The 22,660-nt window shown below is 37.7% G+C and overlaps 1 protein-coding gene across 1 annotated transcript in view; it reads right to left on the reverse strand.

Annotated features, from left to right (window-relative positions):
- SND1 (staphylococcal nuclease and tudor domain containing 1) overlaps positions 1 to 22,660 on the reverse strand; it is a 458,234-nt gene that overhangs the window by 247,205 nt on the left and 188,369 nt on the right. The window contains exon 12 of the mRNA XM_012805151.2: positions 1,910 to 2,010. Within this exon, the coding sequence (XP_012660605.1) occupies positions 1,910 to 2,010 (101 nt within the window). The remainder of the gene's footprint in view (positions 1 to 1,909; positions 2,011 to 22,660) is intronic.

Here is a 22,660-nt window from a genome sequence, read left to right on the forward strand (position 1 = left end):
AAATACTCTACCCACTTCAATTACAAGAGCTAGGAAGCAGAAAACTCAAGGTTAATCTGTCTGACAGAAACCTGGAATACAGATAATTGGATTAATACCAGTCAACTTTGCTGTTAAATAGCCAGACAGAAAACAGGGTTGATACTTTCTTACAAGAATGTAATCAAAATCTAGAATGGAACAGAGAGTGACTCCACCTCTGAAGAGAGGAAAGGGGAAGGAGTAATCTCTCTACAGGCAAAACCAATGCAGTTGAAGCCTCATGGTTTTATGCCAAGAGCATGGCAACAACACTAATCTGGAAATTTTCTAAAGTCATCTGTCTCAAATGATCCTGAAAATAAAAAGATCCTAATAAAACATCCCCTGAGTATCTTATTTCATCAGCATAAACTTATTTTAAAAGTATACCTAGCTTGGGCAGTGCCTGTGGCTCAAAGGAGTAGGGCGCTGGCCCCACATGCCTGAGGTGGCGGGTTCAAACCCAGCCCCAGCCAAAAACTGGGGGTGGGGGTGGGGGAGATACACACACACACACACACACATACACACACACACCCACCCCTATCTCAGTGGTAGTTAGATAAACATTGGTGGAGGCCATATGCTAAAAATAAAGATATGTGTTTTTTACAATAGTACAGTTGTTTTCACCAGTAATAACAACAATAAAATTTTTAATATAGGGGAACATTAACATTCCAACTCTTTTCAGTAGAGAGGCATGCATCCAGTTCTTAAGGAGTGGTGATAAATTGGTAATAAATCATTATTGCAAGTTATACACAGAGAATGGCCAAAATTATGTCCTAGTTTTTTCCCATTTCAAAAATATTTTATTTGTCAAGAACCTGCCTTGCTCCTAACAAAATCTGATGCCTGTGATGGTGTGAAGGTAATAACATCAAAACTATATTGAGCTCCTCCTGGCAAAGATGAAACCTCTCTTTGTTGTGTGAACATTAACAACATTAATAAATATAGGAGTGGTAACAGTGGCTAAAAATAGTAACTTCCAAATGTGAAAGCAAGAACAAGAGGAAAAAAGCTCCTGTTTGATAGGAGAGCTTCTAGAAGCTAAATAGCTACAAGATCCTCATTCTTTTCAGAGGCATGCTGAGGCTTAGAGGTATTTCTCCTAATGGGCTTCATTGTACTTTCAATAAGACAATCTTTGTTTTGATGAGAAACCTATTCTTTTCTTCCCCTCCACTATGCCCCCTTAAAAGAAAAGAAAAATATCAGTTTGGTAACAAACAGCATTTAAGCCTGTTAAATGGAGAAGGAAACAATTACTGTGCTGGTATATTTTATGCAAACTAAGAATTGCTACTGGGGTCTGACTGATTGTTTTAATATTTATTGTGGAAGCATAGCCCAGCAGGCTTCCTTCTTCCCCTACCAGATACCTCTCTTGAAAGGCTCCTTATCAACCAGACTGCCAAGAGACCTTGGAATATAACCAGGTTACAGCCAGTACAGCAAAAAAGGAAGACCTTACCAGCTACTGATTACATTCCTCTATACAAAGAAAATGTCCAATTAACAACAACACCCCCACCATGCCCCAACTGAACTTCCTAAACCAATACACAGAGAATCTTTTTAACCAATTTTAGATAGTAGCTAGGGCCTGCTTGATATTCAATAACTGGCATTATGAATAGTAATAATGTGTACTCCATAGTGCCAAGCACAAAGAGCTCAATAAATCTTAAATAACAACAATAATGAAAGTATATGATTAGCTAATGAGTGATTATAAAGAACTTTGCAAATATGAAGTGCTATACAGGCACATAATTATAAACCACTGGGTTAAGAGCAAGAGACAGCAAAGAGACTTGAATGAGCAGAGAACTCTTATCTACTTGAGAGACAGCTGAGTTCCTTCAGCCAGGACACTCACATTCCTCCAATGGTGACAGTGGCACAGGTACGCTCTGAAAAGGCAGGCACCGTCTCTGTGGCTGGGCTAGCTGGTCTAATGTAGTCTACCATCACATTCACCTGGAAATAAAGAACCAAGGGAGTTAGGGTTGAGACTTTGCAAGACAGCTCACTACAGGCCACGTACGCCTGAACAATTGTGAAAGATCATTCACCATTTGATTTTCTGGGTCTAGGATTTTAAAAAACAACAAACAGGCAGGGAATATTTCCAAAGGACATAACTGATAAAGTTATTCAAAGAATACAAAGAACTCTTAAAACTTAACAATAAGAAGACCCAGCTTGGTGGCTCACACCTGTAATCCCAGCACTTTGTGAGGCCAAGGTGGGTGGATTGCTTAGCTCAGGAGTTTGAGACCAGACTGAGCAAGAACAAGACCCTATCTCTATTAAAAATAGAAAAACTAGCTGGGCATTGTGGTGGGGGCTGGTAGTCCCAGCTACTTGGGAGGTTAAGGCAAGAGAATTGCTTGAGCTCAAGAGTTTGAAGTTGCTGTGACCTATGATCCCATGGCCCTTTACCAAAGGTGACAAAGTGAGGCTCCGTCTCAAAAAAAAAGATAAAAATAAAAAGACAACCTTATTTTAAAATGTAAAATATCTGAACAGCTCACCAATGAAGATACACAGATCACAAAGAAACTTAGGAAAAGATTCTCCAGAGTTTCTCCACGCAGGCAGGACCCCCCCTATTGTCTAGGCCTGAGTGAGCTCAGAAATCAGTCTCATCACAGACCCCCATCTCTAGGCACAAACAGGTTCGTTGCAGCCCCCATTCTCTGGATCCCAAAACAAGGTCATAAAAAAAACCAGTCTGATTGGTGTCTCATCTGGGCTACCCCTCCCGGAGCAAGGAACAAACGCTACTGCCTCACCTGGAGCAAAGACTGCAAGGACCACATTCCTTTGCACTATGGCAGTTTTAAAATTATTTTCTTTCCACAGGTGGCAGATTGTGACACGTTCCAAACATACATTCCATCTCCTCAAAACCCTGCTGCCTGCAGGATACGGAAAACAGTACATAAACTCCCTAATGGGCTTCCCACTTGGGTACTGCTTGGCCTGCTGAAGGCTCTTTCTTCCCCCGCTTATCAGCCAATAAAATCTGTCCTTTCACTTACTTGTGAGGTCTGTGGCTTCATCCCTCAAATCTCTAAAGATCAAGGACTCAGCAGAGAGAAATTCCGGCTACAACATGTATTAGGGTGGAAAGCTCAGTGTGAGTGCACACGTAGTGAGCTAGGGCTGACAGGACACAGCTTCTCTGGTTGGTTTGAGGTCTGCGTGACCTTTGCCTCAAGTGTTCCATCCTTGTTTTATAAATTTGGTGTATATCTTGAGTAGTTTTGTGCAATTTATTTAGGACATTAACTTTTGAATTAAAAATGTTGTTTGGGGTCATGGATTATGTTCGTTATTTATTATGGGTCACAGATTATACCGATTATTATTTATTATGGGTCATGGGTTATACCAATTATTGTTTATTATGGGTCATAGGTTATGCCGATAATTGTTTAAGATAAGGGTTAATTATAGTTTTTTATGATAAGAGTTAACATGGTTTCTGCTTTGAACTTTTGTGTATAAAACTGTGATTTTAGGAATGGAAGGGCAGAACAGAATTAAGAGACTACTCTCACTGTTCTCCAGAACTGCTCACCTTCTGATAATAAATCTAGTTGGACCTAATCCCCATCTTTTCATTTGGCTGACAGTGACAGGTGGCCGGACCCTCTTTGGTAACACGCAAGGAACAAGAAAAAATTTTCTCTAGACAAAGATTAGGATATAAAAGTATAAAGTTTATTTTATACTCTTAGTAGAAATGGAGGGATTGAGAAAGTGAAAGAGAGTGAGGAGAGGGAGAAAAGGTAACAGGGAGATGCCTTGGCATCCCAAAGAAAGAAAGGACATGCTAGCCCTGAAGTCAAGTTAGCTAGGTGAATTTAAGGGGGAGAGGGGACAGAGACAAAAAGTAATTATAGTCAATTCATAGGGTACTGTGAATGCTGTACACATAATCATTTATTCTCTGGCAAGATAATAATCAGCAGCCATGCTGTTGGGAACAGACTTTTCACAGGTGTTTCTGATCCTATTGTTGATTCTGCTCTGAGATATGATTTTGGGCCTAGTCTGAGGCCAGACACTCATACCTTACTGATCCCCGCCAGGAACCCAAGCCTGTGATACGGGTTCTCAAAAATAGTGAATTGGTAAAAGTAAAAAGGAGAATTTATATTTCCTATCTCCTCTTGGCAGTGGTTTGTGAAAATGGAACCCTACAGAGTGTCTGCTAGCAAGTCAGCTAGGCAGAGATAGAAATCAAAGAGCAGAGAGTGAGCTTGATTTTTTAGCCCTTCCTGAAAAACTGTAAGTTAATAACTTTTCTATCATTTCACTATGAATACCAACTACCTTTACAATATGTCATTAGGAAATTGCCAATTTACACAATATTGAAATACAACTACACGGTTATTAGAATGGCCACAATGCACAACAATGGCCACGCCACATACAGCAACAGGAACTCTAATTCATTGCTGGTAGGAATGCAAACCAACGTGGCCACTTTAGAAGACAGTTTGATTTCTTACAAAATTGAACAAACTTATCATTTGTCCAGGAATACTGCTCCTAAAAATTTACCTAGAAGAGTTGAAAACTTATGTTTGCACAGTAACCAGCCCATAGATGTTAACAGCAGCTTTGTTCATATCTGCCAAAACTCAGAAGCAAACCAAGATGTCCTTCTGTAGATAAATGGATAAACTGTGGTACATCCAAACAATGAAATATTCTCACCCCCACCTTTTTTGGGGAGACAGAGTCTCTATGCTCTGGTGTCACAGCTTCACAGCAAACTCAAATTGTTGGGCACGAGTGATCCTCTTGCCTCAGCCTCCTGAGGAGCTGGGACTACAAGTGCCTGCCACTATGCTCAGCTAATTTTCTTATTTTTTAGTAGAGATGGCGTCTTGCTGTCTTACTCAAACTGGTCTTAGAACTGTTAAGCTCAGGTGATCCATCCGCCTTAGCCTCTTCAAATGCTCCTAGAAAGGAATAAGCCACTGCACCCAGCCTTAAAACATTATTCAATGCTCAGAAGAAATGAGCTATCAAGCCATGAAAAGACACAGAAGAATCTTAGATGCATATTACTAAGTAAAAGAAGCCAGTCTAAAAGGTGTCAAAAACGATTCCAACTATATGAAATTCTGGAAAAAGCAAAACTTTAAAGACAAAAAAGAAAAAGATCAGTAGTTGTCAGGGGCTTAGGATGGGGGCTGAATGGGCAAAGCACAGAGGATTTTTTTTCTTTTTTTTTTTTTGAGATAAGAGTCTCATTATGTCGCCCTCACTAGAGTACTATGCAATCACAGCTCACAGCAAGCTCAAACACTTGGGCTTAAGTGATTCTCTTGCCTTAGCCTCCCAAGTAGCTGGGATTATAGGTGCCTGCCATAATGCCCGGCTATTTTTTGTTGCGGTTGTCACTGTTGTTTTAGCAGGCCCAGGCCAGGTTCAAACCCACCAGTCTCAGTGTATGTGGCCGGTGCCCTACCTACTGAACTATGGGTGCCACCAGCACAGAGGATTTTTAGGACAGTGAAACACAGCAAACATGCCATTAGACATATCTCAAAGCCCTCAGACAGTACAACACCAAGTGTGAACTGTATGAACTTTGATGTGTCAATGCAGGGTCATCAGTATACCACAAATATACTACTCTGGTGTGGGACTTTGTATGTATGGCAGGGGCAGAGTGTATATGGAAATCTCTGTACTTTCTGCTCAACTCTACTGTGAACCCAAACTGCTATTTAAAAAAAAGCCTATTTTAAAAAGAAAGAAAAAAGTGATAAGCAAAACAGCAGGACAACTGGCCGAATACACACGGCCCACAGAAATTCTACTCGACAAAGTAGTGGTTGGCAACATTCCTGCATGGCTGCTAGACATTATGATAAAGCACTTCTTTAACCTTTTCTAGGTCAGACTAATTTGAAAATCTGTTTTAAAAAATATGAAATGCCTCCATAGAAAAACTGCATGTAATTTCAGTCTGTCATAGGTTCTCAAGGACCAAGTTAAGAATTATCAAGAACAAAAAAAAAATGACAATCACAAAGATGCTTGGAATTGGTTTCACAGTATGTAAATCAAAAAGATACAGCTAACTAGGCCCAATACAAACACAGGTGCAGTTCTGTACACAGTTCAGGGGTGAGGGAGATAAAATAGACTAGAAGAATCCTTAGGTTTTGAATTAACAAATGAAATATATACAGAAAGTTAGGACCCTGAAATGGGAAAAATTGTTTATCCTAGCATACATTAAATAAATAGATGTAGATGCATTAAACAATGCCTTTTCTTTATAAAACAATGTAAGATAAACATGTTTGTATATTAGTATGTGGTGCCCATTAGCAAACATACAGGACATATCTTTATAGAAGTATAGGTTTGCCAGAAGTCAAAGGCTACAGTGAGCTATGACTGAGCCACTGCACTCTAGCACGCCCAGGCCAGGTTCGAACCCAGGGCAATACAGAATGAAAAAATAAATAAATAAAATCCTTAAAAATTAAAAAAGGAATTTTAAAAACCTTTTTCGGCTGGAGGCAGGAGGGTTCCTAGAAGTTTGAGACCAGCCTGAGCAAGAGTGAAACCCCTATTTCTACAAAAAATAGGAAACTTAGCAGAGTGTGGTGGAATACAGCTATAGTCCCAACTTTTTGGGAGGCTGAGACAGGAGGATCATTTGAGCCCTGGAGGTTGCTATGAGCTATGATGACTCCACTGCACTCTAGCTGGAGTGACAGAGTGAGACCCTGTCTCAAAAAACAAACAGGCATAGCCACAAATACAGTCCAATTTGGGGTCAGTCAGTGGGAAGTTAATAAATATGTGGAAAATTAGGGGGGGGACCTTACAAGGAGATGATTTTCCCCACAAGGTTGGGGGGAAATCATCACTGCTTAAAAACAAACTAGGTGAATCTCAAGGTTACCTTATACCTGCCAATGTTAAGCCTCCACCTCAGCAAGCAGACAGGGATAGGATGGCAACTTTCAGAAACACTACACAGAGGAACACAAGCTTCATCCAAAGAGAACATGAATTCATCAAGAACGCCACGTGCATGGTGGTGGTGGTGGCGGTGATGATGGGAGGAGTAATGGAGGAATAACAAACAAAAGTGAACACCTGAACATCTCTCAGGGTAGAAGGCCAAACTCATCAGCCTTCCAAGGTAACTGCCTTGGAACTATTTCAAAACTGCCTTCCAAGGTAACAGAGGAAAGATAGAAAAAACTTAACCTTCAATAACCAAAGAAACAACTACACTCATCTGCCAATAAGTCTGAGATTAAAGAGCTCGTTATGGATACAACATTATTTAAAAAAAAAATTTCAAGTACAAATGAGGCCCCCAGAATAACCCACAGCCAAGAAACACACCTGCAGGCAGCTATGACAAATTAGGAATTAAAGTCAAGGTGTAATTAGCATTATGTCCTTCTCTGGTGGATTCCAAAATCCCTTTTTACCTTCAAGTTTTTCATTTCTAGATACTCATCAGTGACCTGTCAATCACTTGAAAATGAGCCACAGTCTAAATGGTTTCAGCTAAAAACACTGTAAATCTTATCAGTGTCTTCACCTGAATAAATGATAACTCGAATTTTGTATTTTGGGTAAGTACATGTTAAATGGCATGAGTTAAAAGAGAAATGACACATTGATATAGATGTGCTCTGCCTTTTAAAGCAAATACTCCTGAAATGTTTGGTATGCAAATATTTGATAAGTATGACCAAAAAGCTATATAACTGACCGAGATCCTGATCCTTGTTTATAACAACGACCAACCAGAAGGAGCCCTGACATTCTCTTACAAATGCCTCACACATCATCTTTGGATCTGTTTCTCTTTCCCTAGAAAATGACAGCACTAGATTAGAACTTTGAGCATCATTTAGCGTGCTAAGAGATAATTTAGCCAGTTACAGTATACTATGTAGTTTTCTTAATTTTTTGCATTTCTTATCTTACATTTACTACAATCAACTGGTGCACACAGATTATATGTCCCATGAGAGTGCAGACCACATCTTATATTCACTGAAAGAGCTAGCAGAGCACCTGCAAAGTAGTAGGAGAGTATGCAATAAACATGTGTTGCATGCATAAATATTTATCATCAGAAACTCTTACAGACAGAACATTCTGAAGGACATCTTTGAAGTGAGGTCAGGCATTTTTGAGGCCCACGTGGTCAAGCTGTTGACCATTCTGCTGTTTTATATAACAACATATTTATTTAAACCAAGGGTGTGGTGCTGAGGAGGGAGATACTGAGGGAGAAATACTTTGAAATTGTGATAAAGCTCTAGCACTTTCCTCAAAGCAATGACTATGAAAGATAAAGCAAGCAAAATTATGTAATTTTTCACATTATTTTTTCCCAAAGATAAGAAAGGGTAGCAGGCAATCTGATTTCCTTGGTTCCTTAGATTGTAGAATATTCCTTGAAAGCAATTTCTGGGACCCTTCAGAGGAACTAAGATTGGTAACAAAACTACAAGTTTGTATCTCAATCTATTATAAAGTCTGAAAGTAGGTTAGTATAAAGAAATAGCTGTGAGCCACACTTAAGGAATTTTGAGGATCGCTGGATATTATTCATACATGTTGGGCTAGAACAGTGAGCAACTGTCACAGAACTTCTTAGACTTTGCTGTTGCTGGTGATAAAGAAATACCAAAAATGAGATGAAGCAGGAAGGAAAACAACAACTATATATCCACAACAATTACAGGTCACAGCCTGGGTTTAGCTTAACATAACTAGAGCTATAATGTGAGGCTATTTTGCATAATTACCACACAACCCCACCAGTTCACATAGCCATTCATAAATTTACAAAGAGACATAGTGAATACTCAGCCTCTGGACATAACCCCTTTATTAGCCCTCCCTCCTGATAGAACTTGCAGACAGTTATGGAAGGCCTCTATGCGCCCCTTATACAGAGAATAAAATGCTATCTGGTCTAAATCTGGCTGATACTGCCTAGAAACAAAAGTAAACAAAGTAGGTCACACATCCTCAGTAAGAGCCTGGACACTCTGGAGCAGCCAGGCTGTAGGGTTTGGTTCCCAGCAATTCTACATGGCAGCTGTGTGAACCTGGATATGTTACCTAGCATCTCTGTGCTTCTGATTAATGCAGGGTAAGGGCCTATCTCACTGCTACAGGAAGAAATTCATTAATACACATAAGGCATTTAGAACAGGGTCTGAATCATACTAGGCTCTGTGTAAGTCAGTTATTTTCAGATAAACATGTACTGGTTTTCTTAGAACAGTGCCTGTCACAGAGTGCTATATAAGTACCATGAAATAAATAAATGCATGGGTGCACACACACGCACACACTCACAGATAAATAAGATACATGTTGAACTAAATCATTAGATTACTTAAATCATTAGGCAAAAAGAGTAAATTAAATATACTTTTCTCTTTAAGGAGCCACAGCAAACAAAAATATGCACCTCATACATATTCATATTCAGTGAGCTAAATGGGGCTTACTTTAAAGAAATGATAAACTATTTAGCATTTACAGATTAATTCAGACATTTTTACAGATTAATTTTACAGGTACCAGTTATTAGATGTTTTATTTAATGAAGCAGAGTACTGTGAAGCTTTTCTCAATTAATAGAGATATTTTGGGCAGTGTATTTCTTGCCTTACTAAATTAGGAAGACAATGGACAGCAAATGGTGAGCAAATTTCCATTTGCTTGGGACATAACAGGACCTCCCATATATAATACTCTTCATTATTGAAACGATGTATTTTTGAACTTGTTTTCCCCAGTTACAAATACCTTATATAATTATTCTAAAACTCTGCCAGTCACATGTATTTTTTTAATTGTTAAAAACAATATCAATCACCCATTCATTTTCATACAGGAAGAGCTTCAGAACAAAACGCTAAGGAGCATCTTGGTCCTGCGTCTGGGCATGCTCTCAGCTCACTTCCCACCTAAGGGATCTGTTCAGACACAAGCCCTTGTGGAGCTGCTCATCTTACAAGATGTCAAACTTTCCTCCTTCTAGACAAGCACTGTGTGAGAGAAACGTAATGAGAATGACAAATGAGAGCCACATGTGTATGTTTAAATTTTCCCTGGAACAACTTGAAAAATTAAAAAGAAACAAGCAAAATTAATTGTAATACTTTCTTTTTATGTAACTTAAAATTTCTAAAACAATATCAATATATAATGAGTGTTGATTTATTGTTGGAAACAGAATCCTACTCTGTCACCCTGGGCATAGTGCCAGGCCATCATCATAGCTCACAGCAACCTCAAACTCTTAGGCTCAACCAATCCTCTTGCCTTAGCCTCTCAAGTAGCTGGGACTACAGGAAAGCACCACACCTTAAACTAAAAATAGTTTGTTTTTTTTTTTTTAATTTTAAGTAGAGATTGGGGGTGGAGGGGTTGTCTTGCTCTTGCTCAGGCTGGACTTGAAATCCTGAGCTCAAGCAATCTACTTGGCTTGGCTTCCTAAAGTGCTAGGATTATACGCATAAGTCACTGCACTCGGCTAACATATAATGAATATTTTTAAAATGTTGAAATTATTTTTTGTACTAACCTTTTAATTGTGATGTGTGTTTTAATACATATAGTACATCTTCAGTTTGGACTAGCTACATTTCAAGTGCTCAAAACTCACATATGGTAATGGCTGCCATATAAGATTGTACATACCAAGACTATCTGTTAAGAGTCTCATTCTTATTCCTCCATCATATGATCTTACCTTTTGTGGTTTAAATTTTTGCCCCTGCAAAAATTTTTGCTTCGTATTTTCCCCAGGAAACTTAAGTTTTATGAAATTCTCTTAGATGAAGTATGAAACAACATGGCATGAAAAACCAGGTATTAAAAAAAGTTACCCTTCATTTTCTTTTTCAAACCTTTTATCTGAATAAATTAGAAAGATAAGCTACAGTTTCAAATCCAAAAGAACAATTTCAGGTATGAGGATAAATTTGTACAGAGGGAAGAAAAGCCCCCAGTCCCTAATTACTATTGTAAAATACACTCTATCCAAATAGCTGGATGAAGATATTTTTGAGAGCCTTCCACCAATTCAATAGTTGGATTTTATTAATTCTTATTTTATGGCCAAGTCTTTCTCAGATTTTCATTTTTACACTTTTAAGAAAAATTTACTTAGATTTTATTAATTCTTGATTTGCCAATATACATTTAAAACCTTTACCTTGTTTGAAGTTCACTCTAATGTACGGATGGTAAGAGGACAGTGGCCACAAACTCAGGTTAAAGAAATATCTGCTTTTGTAGTTAATAATTAAGCCTTCCTTTGATTATTTATATTATTAAAAAGAAAATGAGTAATTGGTAAACACAAAGTACTTATTTTCATAAATTCTTATAATTATAAAATACTGAAATTTGTTCCACTAAGACATCTTTGAGGTGATATGTCTTAAAACATTACAGATACATTCACAATTATACATTTTGTTGTCTTATCTACACCACAAAGATAAGGAAATATAAACCAATGCTCCCATCCTATCTCCCAAATCCAGCCTAAATATATTCTGTAACACCCCCTTCCAAATCATTATAATTAGGTGCTTACTCTGATTGTTTGTTCGCGTGTATTTATGCTGTTTTCTACCATCTACAATCACCCTTCCTACCCCTACAGATTTAGAACTATTCTGAGCACATTTCATTTTCATCAACGGAATTTTAACCTACACTACTTACAAACCCTTTTAAAGACAGAGTTAAACAGTTTTTCTTATTTGATAAAATAAGAGTCTTCAACAAAATGAGGTTCCTATCCCAATCCTTCCTCTGACCCCTAGGGTATAGACAGATGCTTTTATCTGTTTTGAGAGGAAAGTTGAAATATAGCTTAATATAGGGACCATGGACATATTCAGAATCTCTACCAGGCATCAGGCATTCATTTAAGTGGACACCACTGCTCCCTGATAAACCTGCAGATTAATAAATATCTAATTATAGGGATATACAAGCATGAGATCCACAAATATATGTTAAAACATTTTATGTAAGAGACCATTAGAGAATGGCAGAGATTTCCAGAAGTTGTGATTATGACCTAATAACAAATACAATATTAAAATGACCTGAAAATATAATGCACTATTTATGTATAGAGGTAAATAATAGTCACACATAAAAATCTAAATTTAAATAATGTGATGGGTACCTTAGAGAAAAACAGAAATCACTATTTGAAAATAACTTCACAGCTGCCAGAATTCCCATTAAACCTCTTCGATTCCTAAGTCCCTATAATCCTACAAATACAGTTAAAAAGTATAATCTGTGGTTGTGCTAATGATCCATTATTTTACTCATTATTTTATCATTGCTATAACTCATATCAATACCTCATTTTAATAGCATGCTGCTTGTCCCTAAGGAGGAATGCCAGAAGACCTCAGAGGCACTATAGGAAAAATCACCTTGCGTCCCCTGCATCTTACACTGCCTTCCTCTAAAGGATAGAAGTTGAGTGTAGGTCTTTTTTCTCCTTTATGCAGTATCAATCACAGTCATCTGTGGCCAAAATTTCCAAGGTCACCAGCAGTCAGGGGAAATTAAATCACTCTGTCCAGAACTCTCCCTGGAGGAGTTCCAGCTACACAAGCAGCACAAATACATGGAGATACTTACGCTTTTGTGTGGAATATACACAATGTCACCCAGACTTTAAAACAACAATAATAAAACCATAACGAGAAGCTCACAGATAATAAATTAAGAGAATTTGCTTAATGGCTTCTAAGAATTGGGGGCGGTATTATTAGAATGGATAAAAGTAAGAGATTACTTTGTATTTGCACTATCTTCGAAAATGTGGAATGTCTGCACTCACCAAAAGGTAAAAATGGGAAACCTAAGTAATAAAAATGGAGAATACGGTATTCACCCTGCCAAGAGCTCCAATAAATTCCTATTGCTCTGGGGGCCAGGTGTTGCTTGGGTGAGCAAAGCCAGTACAGAAAAGCCACCCTGCATTCATTACAGTTCAAAGCACTCCTTATTTCTGCAGCATGCCCAAGATCTAATATTAAGAAGTGAGAAGGCACTTAGACGGGGAAATACACACTCATGTAAGTTAACAAAAGGCCAAAGTTAGAATGGTAACTTGTCCTCACAGAAGTATATCATAACTTCAAAGGAGAATTATGGAGAAAAATATAAGAATTCTTCAGGAATATATGCCAATGACTAAATAGACCCCCCCCAATACAGTATTTGTACATATAAATTACTTAGTTTTGTTGCTAAGTAAGCATTCCAAGATATAACCATGTGTCAATTATAGGCCTTCCTACAGACATGCCACCCTCTCCCTCGACTTCTCACAGTAGAAGCCTACTAAATGAAACAAAGTTCCTTGATTAAAGACACAGGGTGCATAGGACAATGACACTATAAGTGAATGTCAGAAATTACATAGACACTAATTAAAGACTATCCTGCACTGCATCTGCACCAACCTCCAAAATCAGGTCTCTGAACTAGTAGCCACTGTTTTGAAAAATAGTAAACAACCAGGGCCGTCCAGTCATGTATATCTCTATGTTTCTTATTTACATGGCTGAATACATTCTGGACAGCCCTCATATATAAGCCCAACAAATCCCCCAGCTCACAAAAACTTACTTTGCTCATATTTTCCCCCGGAAACTTAAGTTTTATGAAATTCTCTTAGATGAAGTATGAAACAACATGCCATGAAAAACCAGGTATTAAAAAAATACCATTCACGTACCTTAACTTATATTAAGTTCCAACTCCAGCTTCCACTAAGTTAAAAGAAATATGAAGCAAAAATGTTGCTTAGCTTCTTTAAAAAAATTAAAAACAGAATTACCATATGATCTAGCGATTCTGCTTCTGGGTATATGTCAAGAGAATTGAAAGTAAGATCTCAAAGAGATACCTGAATATCCAAGTTCATGGCCAAACTTATTCACAATAGCCAAAAGGTGGAAGCAACTGAAATGACTTTTGATGGATAAATAGGCTAACAAAATGTGGTATATACACGCAATGAAATATTATTCAACCTTAAATAAGAGGGATTGGGGTAGGGACCCTGGGGCCCTAAAGAAACTTGTGGCTTTCCTGGTCCTTTAGTGGCCTTCTGACTAAATCCAAATATTACGTAACAAATCCTTTTATTAAAAGGGGTGCAGCAGAAAAAGATGGAGTTTTCCTCACCTCTTCTGGTATTTAAAAAAGAATAATCTTGAAATCATAAAGCCACAGGTTCCCCACTCTAGCAAAAAGAATACTGTATTGATTCTGTTTAAATGAGATACCTAGAGTGGTCAAATTCACAGACAGAAAGCAGGAGAATGGTTTGCCAGGAGCTAGAGGGCTCCTCTTTTTCCACTCTAGGATGTTCACCCACACATTCCATAAGTTAAGAACAATTTAGAAGCATGAGCTGGTCAACTCTGGAATACATCAGTCGCTCCAAGAAGAGAACTCAATCATATTCCCAGGAAAATAGATGGTTCCTCAAAGGCAATAATAATTAGGCGTCATGTTCAATGACCCATAAGAAAAGACAGAGAGGTCTCAGGTAGTGTTATGGGACAAAACAGTTCACCTTTCTCAGGATATAAAATACATTTGTCTATTTTTTTACTTTCTAAAAATAAGAAGGCACAAGCTGTTATGTCTAGGTACCGTAAGCCTACTCAAATGTACCTTTTTTGCCATTTCTCAGAGGCAGTTGTAGAAAGGGGATAAGAATAGTCTATGGCTCGTTGACTTCCTATAAAGTTGACAAATTGTGATGTCTTATGCTCTACACATTCCCTCTATGAAGAATAGTCCTCCTTAAAGATCTGTCACCTTCACATCTAGAGAATTTTCAGTGCATTTCAACATAATACCAGATAGATACCACTTCTATCTACTTCTCTAGTTGCTGGATTTAATCACTGTTGTCCGTGCTTTTATCTAATGAATGTTCAATTTTCATGTGCTTGTCTAAGTGATATTTTTCACCATTGGCAGGAACCTAAATTATTACATCTCTGGAGGTCAAGCTGGCAATTCTAGTGACATTTAATATGTGGATATCCTCTGACCTAGCAATTTCACTTCTAGAAATTCAGTCTATAGAAACAAAGATGTATGTATGAGCACTGTGTCCTTTGCACACAAATGCACAATTACAAGCTGAGATTCAGCCCATACATTCCAGAATTGGCAGAGAGCATGTCTATTTATTTCACAAATATATTACTGCATTTCTCAAGAAATGTGATGTAGCTGTTGAAACCAAAAAGGGAGATCTATACATTCTGCTATGGAAAGATGTCCAATAATACATAAATGCACAATGGTACATATAATACTATCAGAGGAACAAAAGTGAGGAAAATATAGGAACAGTATCTGGATGAGCATAGTTGATGCTGCTAAAAGGGCTTACCTTTGAAGGTACAATTATAGGGCACATTCCACATTTTTTATATAATACATTTCCTGGATATTAAACTTTTAAAATTATAATTCATTAGAGAAAACAAGATTAAGTTTTAAAAAGAATAGAGTTCTGTAATCTTCATAACTCTAGGAGGCCGAGGTAGGCAGATCGCCTGAGCGCACCAGTTCAAGACCAGCCTGAGCCAGAGCGAGTCCCCGCCTCTAAAAATAGCCGGTGTTGTGGCAGGCACCTGTAATCCTAGCTACTCGGAAGGTTGAAGCAAGATAATCACTTGAGCCCAAGAGTCTGAGGTTGCTATGAACTATGATGTCACAGCACTCTACCAGTGGCCACAAAATAAGACTCTGTCGCAAAAAAAAAAAAAAAAAAGTTTTAAGAAAAATAAACAATAAGGTAAGCTAGATAAAACATAACCTTTAAAAAACAATAGCAAAAACACAAAAAAGCATCACAACCAGGGTCTTCAATGTCGAGCATCTATTTCACCGTAATAGTTCCCACGGTGAGGCCATGGTCACTGCTCAGCTGTGTCTGCCAACCAGTAAGCATTATGCAGGGCAAGCTAAACACTGTTAGAAGGACACAATCACGATGGCTTCCGGGTGCCCAGTGGTATACTGTTGCTATGGCAGGTGGGCATCACTATCTGCAAATGAACTGCCAATCTCACTCTGAGCTGATAATGATCCTGCCACCACCACCTGCCTGCCATATGTTTTCCCTACTTGTCACATAACAAGGAACTGCATTTTGGCATGCTGATCACCAACAATCTGATACTACTGGTTGATGTTTGTTATACCTAACTGCAGCCCTTCATAGAGCTGGGAAAGAATGGGAAAAGGATATAAAATACTGCTTTGCCAACTCATCTTTCAGTAAGGCCCAACATTTTGCAGGTGGCTGGCCAGCTGTTCGTCCTTTAGTTCTAAAACTAAGACCTACTAATGTGTGAAGGGCTGTGCCCCATCCTCTGTGATCCTGTTCCTCATTAGTAGAGTAGAATGGGAGCCCAGACTTCCCACTACAAGAAATTGGATTCACTCTGTCTCCCTAAATCATCAAGGTATAGTCAATAAAAATTGATGTCATCCCATGGGGTCTTGTTGTGTACTCTAATGTAATGCATTGCTGAGCATAGGGTCTGGCATCAGGGAGTCAAGAACTCTCACTGATGGAGCCCTGTCTCGGAACAGCAGATTATCTGGGGAAGAGAACAAAATATGGAAAAATATGGTTCATGTACCAATCAACTGCCTCCACTATCAGCCCCTCTTAGCAGAACTCTATCTCATTATACATAACTCTATATCCCAGAGAATCTTAACATATAAAGCTTGTTATCTCCTCCTAGTCAAAAAATTAGGAACTAGTTTCTCGAAGGAGAGCAGGAAAGTTTCAACACAGTGCTTAGGTAAAAGATAGCAAACACACAAGACATTATAACACAGACTAGAATCAGTCAAGCATCTTAACCAACCCCCTCATATTCCTATTGATAAGCAGAATATAAGCTGCCCTTATAATAAGTGGATAACCCAAGTAAGATGGCTCAGAGGGCAGTTAACAAGAAGCTTGATGTGCAGAGACCTCTAACTTCTGTTACTCTGGTTCTCTCCAAATCTACCCACTCTATAGCCATACCTTTTGCTTATCTATATGAAAACAAGTCAAAAAATTTTTAAATTAAAAATTAAAATAAAAAAGGAGAATATGTACTGCTATTTTAAAAGAAGGGATTAAGAAATTAACCATTAAGATTTAGGGTAAGGATAAAAAAGGAATAAAATCCCAGGAACCAAAACAGGTTGACTTTTTATAGGGGATAAAATACACAGGACTTAAAAAAAAAAAAAAAGAAAAATGCTAATATCCTATTCAATGACAAAATGCAGTCTAAGAAAAGTAGTCAACACTGTCAATAAATAGACACAGAAGCTTTTTTGGTCTTTACATCTTCCTAGATCCAGATGACTATAATATTGCAGGGCTAAGATAATCTAGTTGATATTATTACATTAGTATGACCCGTTTGAAACATAAAATAAAACCTCATCATCATAGTTCATAAAAATTTAAGATGAACACACATTGTTCAAATAAATTAAGCAATCATGGAATGAAATGACAAAGTCATTAAAATAACCACATAAAAGTTTATCTGAAGATGTGGGAAGATGTTAAAGTTTTATTGTCAATTGTTTTTTAAAAAGGGTATATAGATCAATTCAAATATAAGGATACATAAGTAAAAGAAAATGACCAAAAATGTTGTTTGAATTACTTTTACTTTTCCTTGATAACTTAGCAAACTTATAATAAACCTATTATTTTATATTCAGAAGAACAATCACAAAAGGAACACAAAAGATTATTCTACTCTTTCCCCCCTCTTCCCCCTCGCTCTTCTCTACTCTCTCTCTCTTCTCTTCCCCATTCTCTCCTTATCTCTCTCCCGTCTTTTCTCTCCTCCTTGGTGCTGCTCTGCAGCCTCCCTTCCCCACCAATAAAGACCTTTCGTCCACAAAAAAAAAAAAAAAAGATTATTCTAGTTAAGGTATGTTCTAAAATAACATTAGTTATTGTTATTCCTAAAAAGAGGTAACTCAGGTATTACTAACAACAGAAGAGACTAGATTCTCTGGGTATAATTCTCCAAAAGGCTTGTAATCAACCAACTATATTTTATTTGGTACTCCCATGTTCCTACTTCCTTACTTTTAACTAAGAAAACTATTATAGCTATACATACATTCCAAGACAGACCAAAAATTTGGCAAATAAACCACCTGAGATTGGAGTCAATGGGGGTTTATGTACAAAGAAGATCAAAATTAGAGGTTTGCAACTGTTTCCAAAATCAAGAAGAAAATAGGATGGTAAACAAAAGCAAGATTATTAGAACTACCAAAAATGATGGCATTACATTGTTCATCAAATTTTTTTTTTTGAGACAGAGCCTCAAGCTGAGCCTCTGGGTAGAGTGCCATGGCTTCCCTGCTCATAGTAACCTCCAACTCCTGGGCTCAAGCGAGTCTCTTGCCTCAGCCTCCCAAGTAGCTGGGACCACAGGCGCTTGCCACAATGCCAGGCTATTTTTTGGTTGCAGCCATTATTGTTGTTTGGTGGGCCTGGGCTGGATTCGAACCTGCCACCTTAGGTGTATGTGGCTGGCGCCTTAACCACTTGAGCCACAGACACGGAGCCTCATCAAATATTTTTTAAAGTGAGTTTAAGATTAAGAAGAACAATGCATAAGCGGACACGTGCAAATTGCAAAGGAATCATCTACCTTTTCTTACCATTGGGAGTGCTACCTTCTTGAAGTGATAGATGAGAAGAAAAGTAAAGTGATAAAGACAATGGAAATGGTTAAAAATCAGAATCTGCATTCTAGGCTATAGAGCTGAAATGAATCTTAAATCTAAATTGCTTTAGTCCTTAAAAGCAATAGCTTATGAAGAATCAAGTAGCAAAAAAGAATAGCAGAGAGGTGGTCTTGAACACTTGTTCTATAGTCAATGAATAAGAAAAGAAAATAGATTTCATATTTATCAGGAAATTTTGCTTAAATGCTTATAAAAGCAAAATAAAACCTAAATCTTGATATTTTCCTAAATATGAGGCACTAACTAACTTTCTGGGATGAAGTCAAAGAACTGGCAGAAAAATTTTCTGAGATGACAAATGACACTATTGCTGAAGATGTATATAAAATTAGACCTTCTATCAATATTTTGATTAATATGTTCTTAATTTTGAAAGGGGCATCATTTAAAATCAGTGGAAACTTAGAATATAAAAGGATGCTTTTTTTTTTGTTTTACATTTTGCCTATGTTTTTCTTTAATAAAGCAGTATTTCTATTTCTTTTTTACTTTATTTTTTCCCAAGACACAGTCTTGTTCTGTTGCCCAGGTTAGAGTGCTATCTAGTCTACCTCACAACAACCTCAAATTCCTAGACTGGAATGATCCTCCTGCTTTAGCCTCCTGAGTAGCTGGGACTACATGTAAGGGTTACAATGCCCAAGTAATTTTTCTATTTTTAATAGAGATAAGGTCTTACTTTGCTTAGGCTTGTCTTGAACTCCTGAGGTCAAAAGATTCTGCTGTCTCAGCCTCCCAGACTTGCTAGGATTACAGGCGTGAGCTATTCCACCCAGCCTTCATTTTGTTTTCAACATACTCCGTATTTAATACCAGAGTAAACCCCTCACTGCTTAAGTGTTGACTATGACATGAGTAAACGAGAAGCATCACTCTATAATACAAATCACAACAAATCTCTCACTTTTGAAGTATCAAGGTACTTTAAAACAAAATATGCAACCCATGGGATTAGAAATAATCTACTTCATACTATCACCTAAATTTAATCAATACCTGAATTCATCAACACCTCCTTAATTAACAATCCAGCTTCTAAAAGCAAATGTGTCCAATCGGGGGAAAAAAGATTATTTTGAAATGCTGAATTAATTAGTTGAGCATTCATTTGGGAAGCTGAAAAGCAGGGCATCCACGATTTGTTTCGAACTAATGATCAGTTACGGTTAGGTAGATAAGTTCAAGAAACTGACATTCTTTTATTTTGAGCTTCAAGTTTGGACTTTTCAGAGAATTTAGGAGTTAAAAAACCACTAGTAGGGACATATTTGGCCTTTCTTTAGTTTCCTTTGGCCCACTGTAAATAAAGTTCTCCTCAGATGTCCTGCCAGTTCCCATGGGAGCTCTGGCTGTGCAAAATGTGCCCAAAAATGTCAGGAAAAAAGGAAATAAGATGTTAAGAGGTCTCTACCAACTTCCTCTAAGATTCAGGAGCTCCTAGCACTTGGGGAGCACTTGGGGATAGAAAAGACTTTCTAAAGAAAGAGAAGAAACAATGGACTGTAATCTTGTTAGATAGTACCACCCCCACTTCCCTTCCTCCTTCCTTCCCTTCTTTCTTCTTTTTCTTATTTTTGTGGATGGAGGGACTTCCTCTTGCTCAGGGCTAGTGTCAAACTCCTGAACTCAAGAGATCCTCCCACCTCGGCCTCCCAGAGTGCTAGGATTAGAGGTGTGAGCCGTATCACTTGACCTATATTTATTTATTTATTTATGAGTCTGGGATAGAGTGCCATGGTCTCAGCCTAACTCACAGCAACCTCCAATTCCTGGCTCAAACAGTCCTACTGCTTCAGCTTCCTGAGTAGCTGGGATTTCAGGCATGAGCCACCACACTGGGCTAATTTTTTTTATTTTTAGTAGAGACAAAGTCTTGCTTTGCTTAGGCTAGGCTTGAACTCCTGCCCTCTTGCCTTGGCCTCCCAAAGTGCAAGCATTACAGGTGTGAGCCATTGTGCTCAGCTGTTAGACTAGTTTTGAGCAACTGAGGGGGCTAAAGAAAATAAAATACTGGCTACTTTCTTCCCTTATAAGAACTCACTCTGAGTATCCCCCCCATTCTACTATCAGCCATTGCATATTTTACCCTTCACCTTCTCTCTCTCACTCAGCCTCATCAGGACACAGACATCTTGCAATAAGCCCAGCATTGGACTAAATGCTTAACATATATGTGTATTCACCTCATTTAATGCTCATGACATGACTGAAGTAGGTAATGCCACCCTAGAGATTTCAAATTCAAGCCTGTTGTGTTCCAAAGCCCATATACTAAACCCCTACAAATAGCTAACAACAGGATATTGATTAAACATTCACTTGATATTAAATGACAAAAGTACCTCATGTAGAACACTGTTTAATTACACACAAAAAATCATCATTTTGAAGGTTACAAAATAGTAACGTACAATTATAAGCTAAGTTGAAAATTATGCAAATACACAAATGCATAAAAAAGATCAAAATAATATACACTGAAGTATTAACAGATTTAACAGACATTACTCTGGGTGTGTAACACTTTTTTCTCCCCTTTATCTTTTTTTTTTTTGAGACAAAGTCTCACTCTTTCCCCCTGGGTAGAGTGCTATTGCATGGTAGATCACAGCTACCTCAAACTCTTTTTTCTATTTTTTTTAGTAGAGACAAGGTCTCAACTCTTTCTTTTTTTTTTTTTCATGATGAAAAGGTTTTTTTAATTGTTTGGGATTCACACAAAGAATTAGGTTACACTGATTGTATTTGTTAGGTAAAGTCCCTCTTATATTTGTGTCCTTCCCTCAAGAGGTGTGCCATACACCATAACCCCCATCCCCTCTCTCTCCATTCCCTCATTCCCTTGCCACTCATCTGGAATTGATTTGAATTTTTCTTTTTTTTTTTTGATTTTTTTTAAAATTTTTCTCTTATGAGGATATGTATTAGATCACCTACTACCTTCATATTACAACTAAGTACATTCTTACTTCTCCATTCTTGTGATACTTTACTAAGAAGAAAAGTGTTCCAACTCAATCCAGGTTAATACAAAAGATGTAAAGCCTCCATCTTTTTAATGACTGACTAATATTCCATGGTATATTATGTGTGTACACGTAACACACAAGGAAGGAGATGATCTAATACACGCCCTCATTATGTAATGTTAATCCATTTCTGGGTTGGTGGGCATTTAGGTTGTGTCCACATTTTGGCAATTATAAATTGAGCTGCGATAAACAGTCTAGTGCAAACATCCTTTGGATAAAAGGATTTTTTTTTCTTCTGGTTATATGCCTAGTAATGAGACTGCAGAATCAAATGGGAGGTCTAATTTGAGTTCTTTGAGGATTCTCCATACTTTCTTCCAAAAAGGCTGTATTAGTTTGTATTCCCACCAGCAGTGTCAAAATGTTCAAAGTCAGAGGCATCATCCGACCAGACTTCAGGCTATATTACAAGTTCATAGTAATCAAAACGGCATGGTATTAGTACAAAAATAGAGACATGGACATATGGAACTGAAGAGAAAATCAAGAGATGAAACCAGTTTCTACTCGTCACCTGATCTTTGATAAAGCAAATAAAAGCACACAGTGGGGAAAAGAATCCCTATTCAACAAATGGTGCTGGGATAACTGGATAGCCACATGTAAAAGAATGAAACTCAACTCATACCTTCCACCACTTACAAAAATTGACTCAATGTCTTGGTGCCTATAGCACAGTGGTTACAGTGCCG

The sequence above is a fragment of the Otolemur garnettii genome, unplaced genomic scaffold (genome assembly GCF_000181295.1).
Source record: "Otolemur garnettii isolate 467f Iridium unplaced genomic scaffold, OtoGar3 scaffold00037, whole genome shotgun sequence".
NCBI classification, from domain to species: Eukaryota; Metazoa; Chordata; class Mammalia; order Primates; family Galagidae; genus Otolemur; species Otolemur garnettii.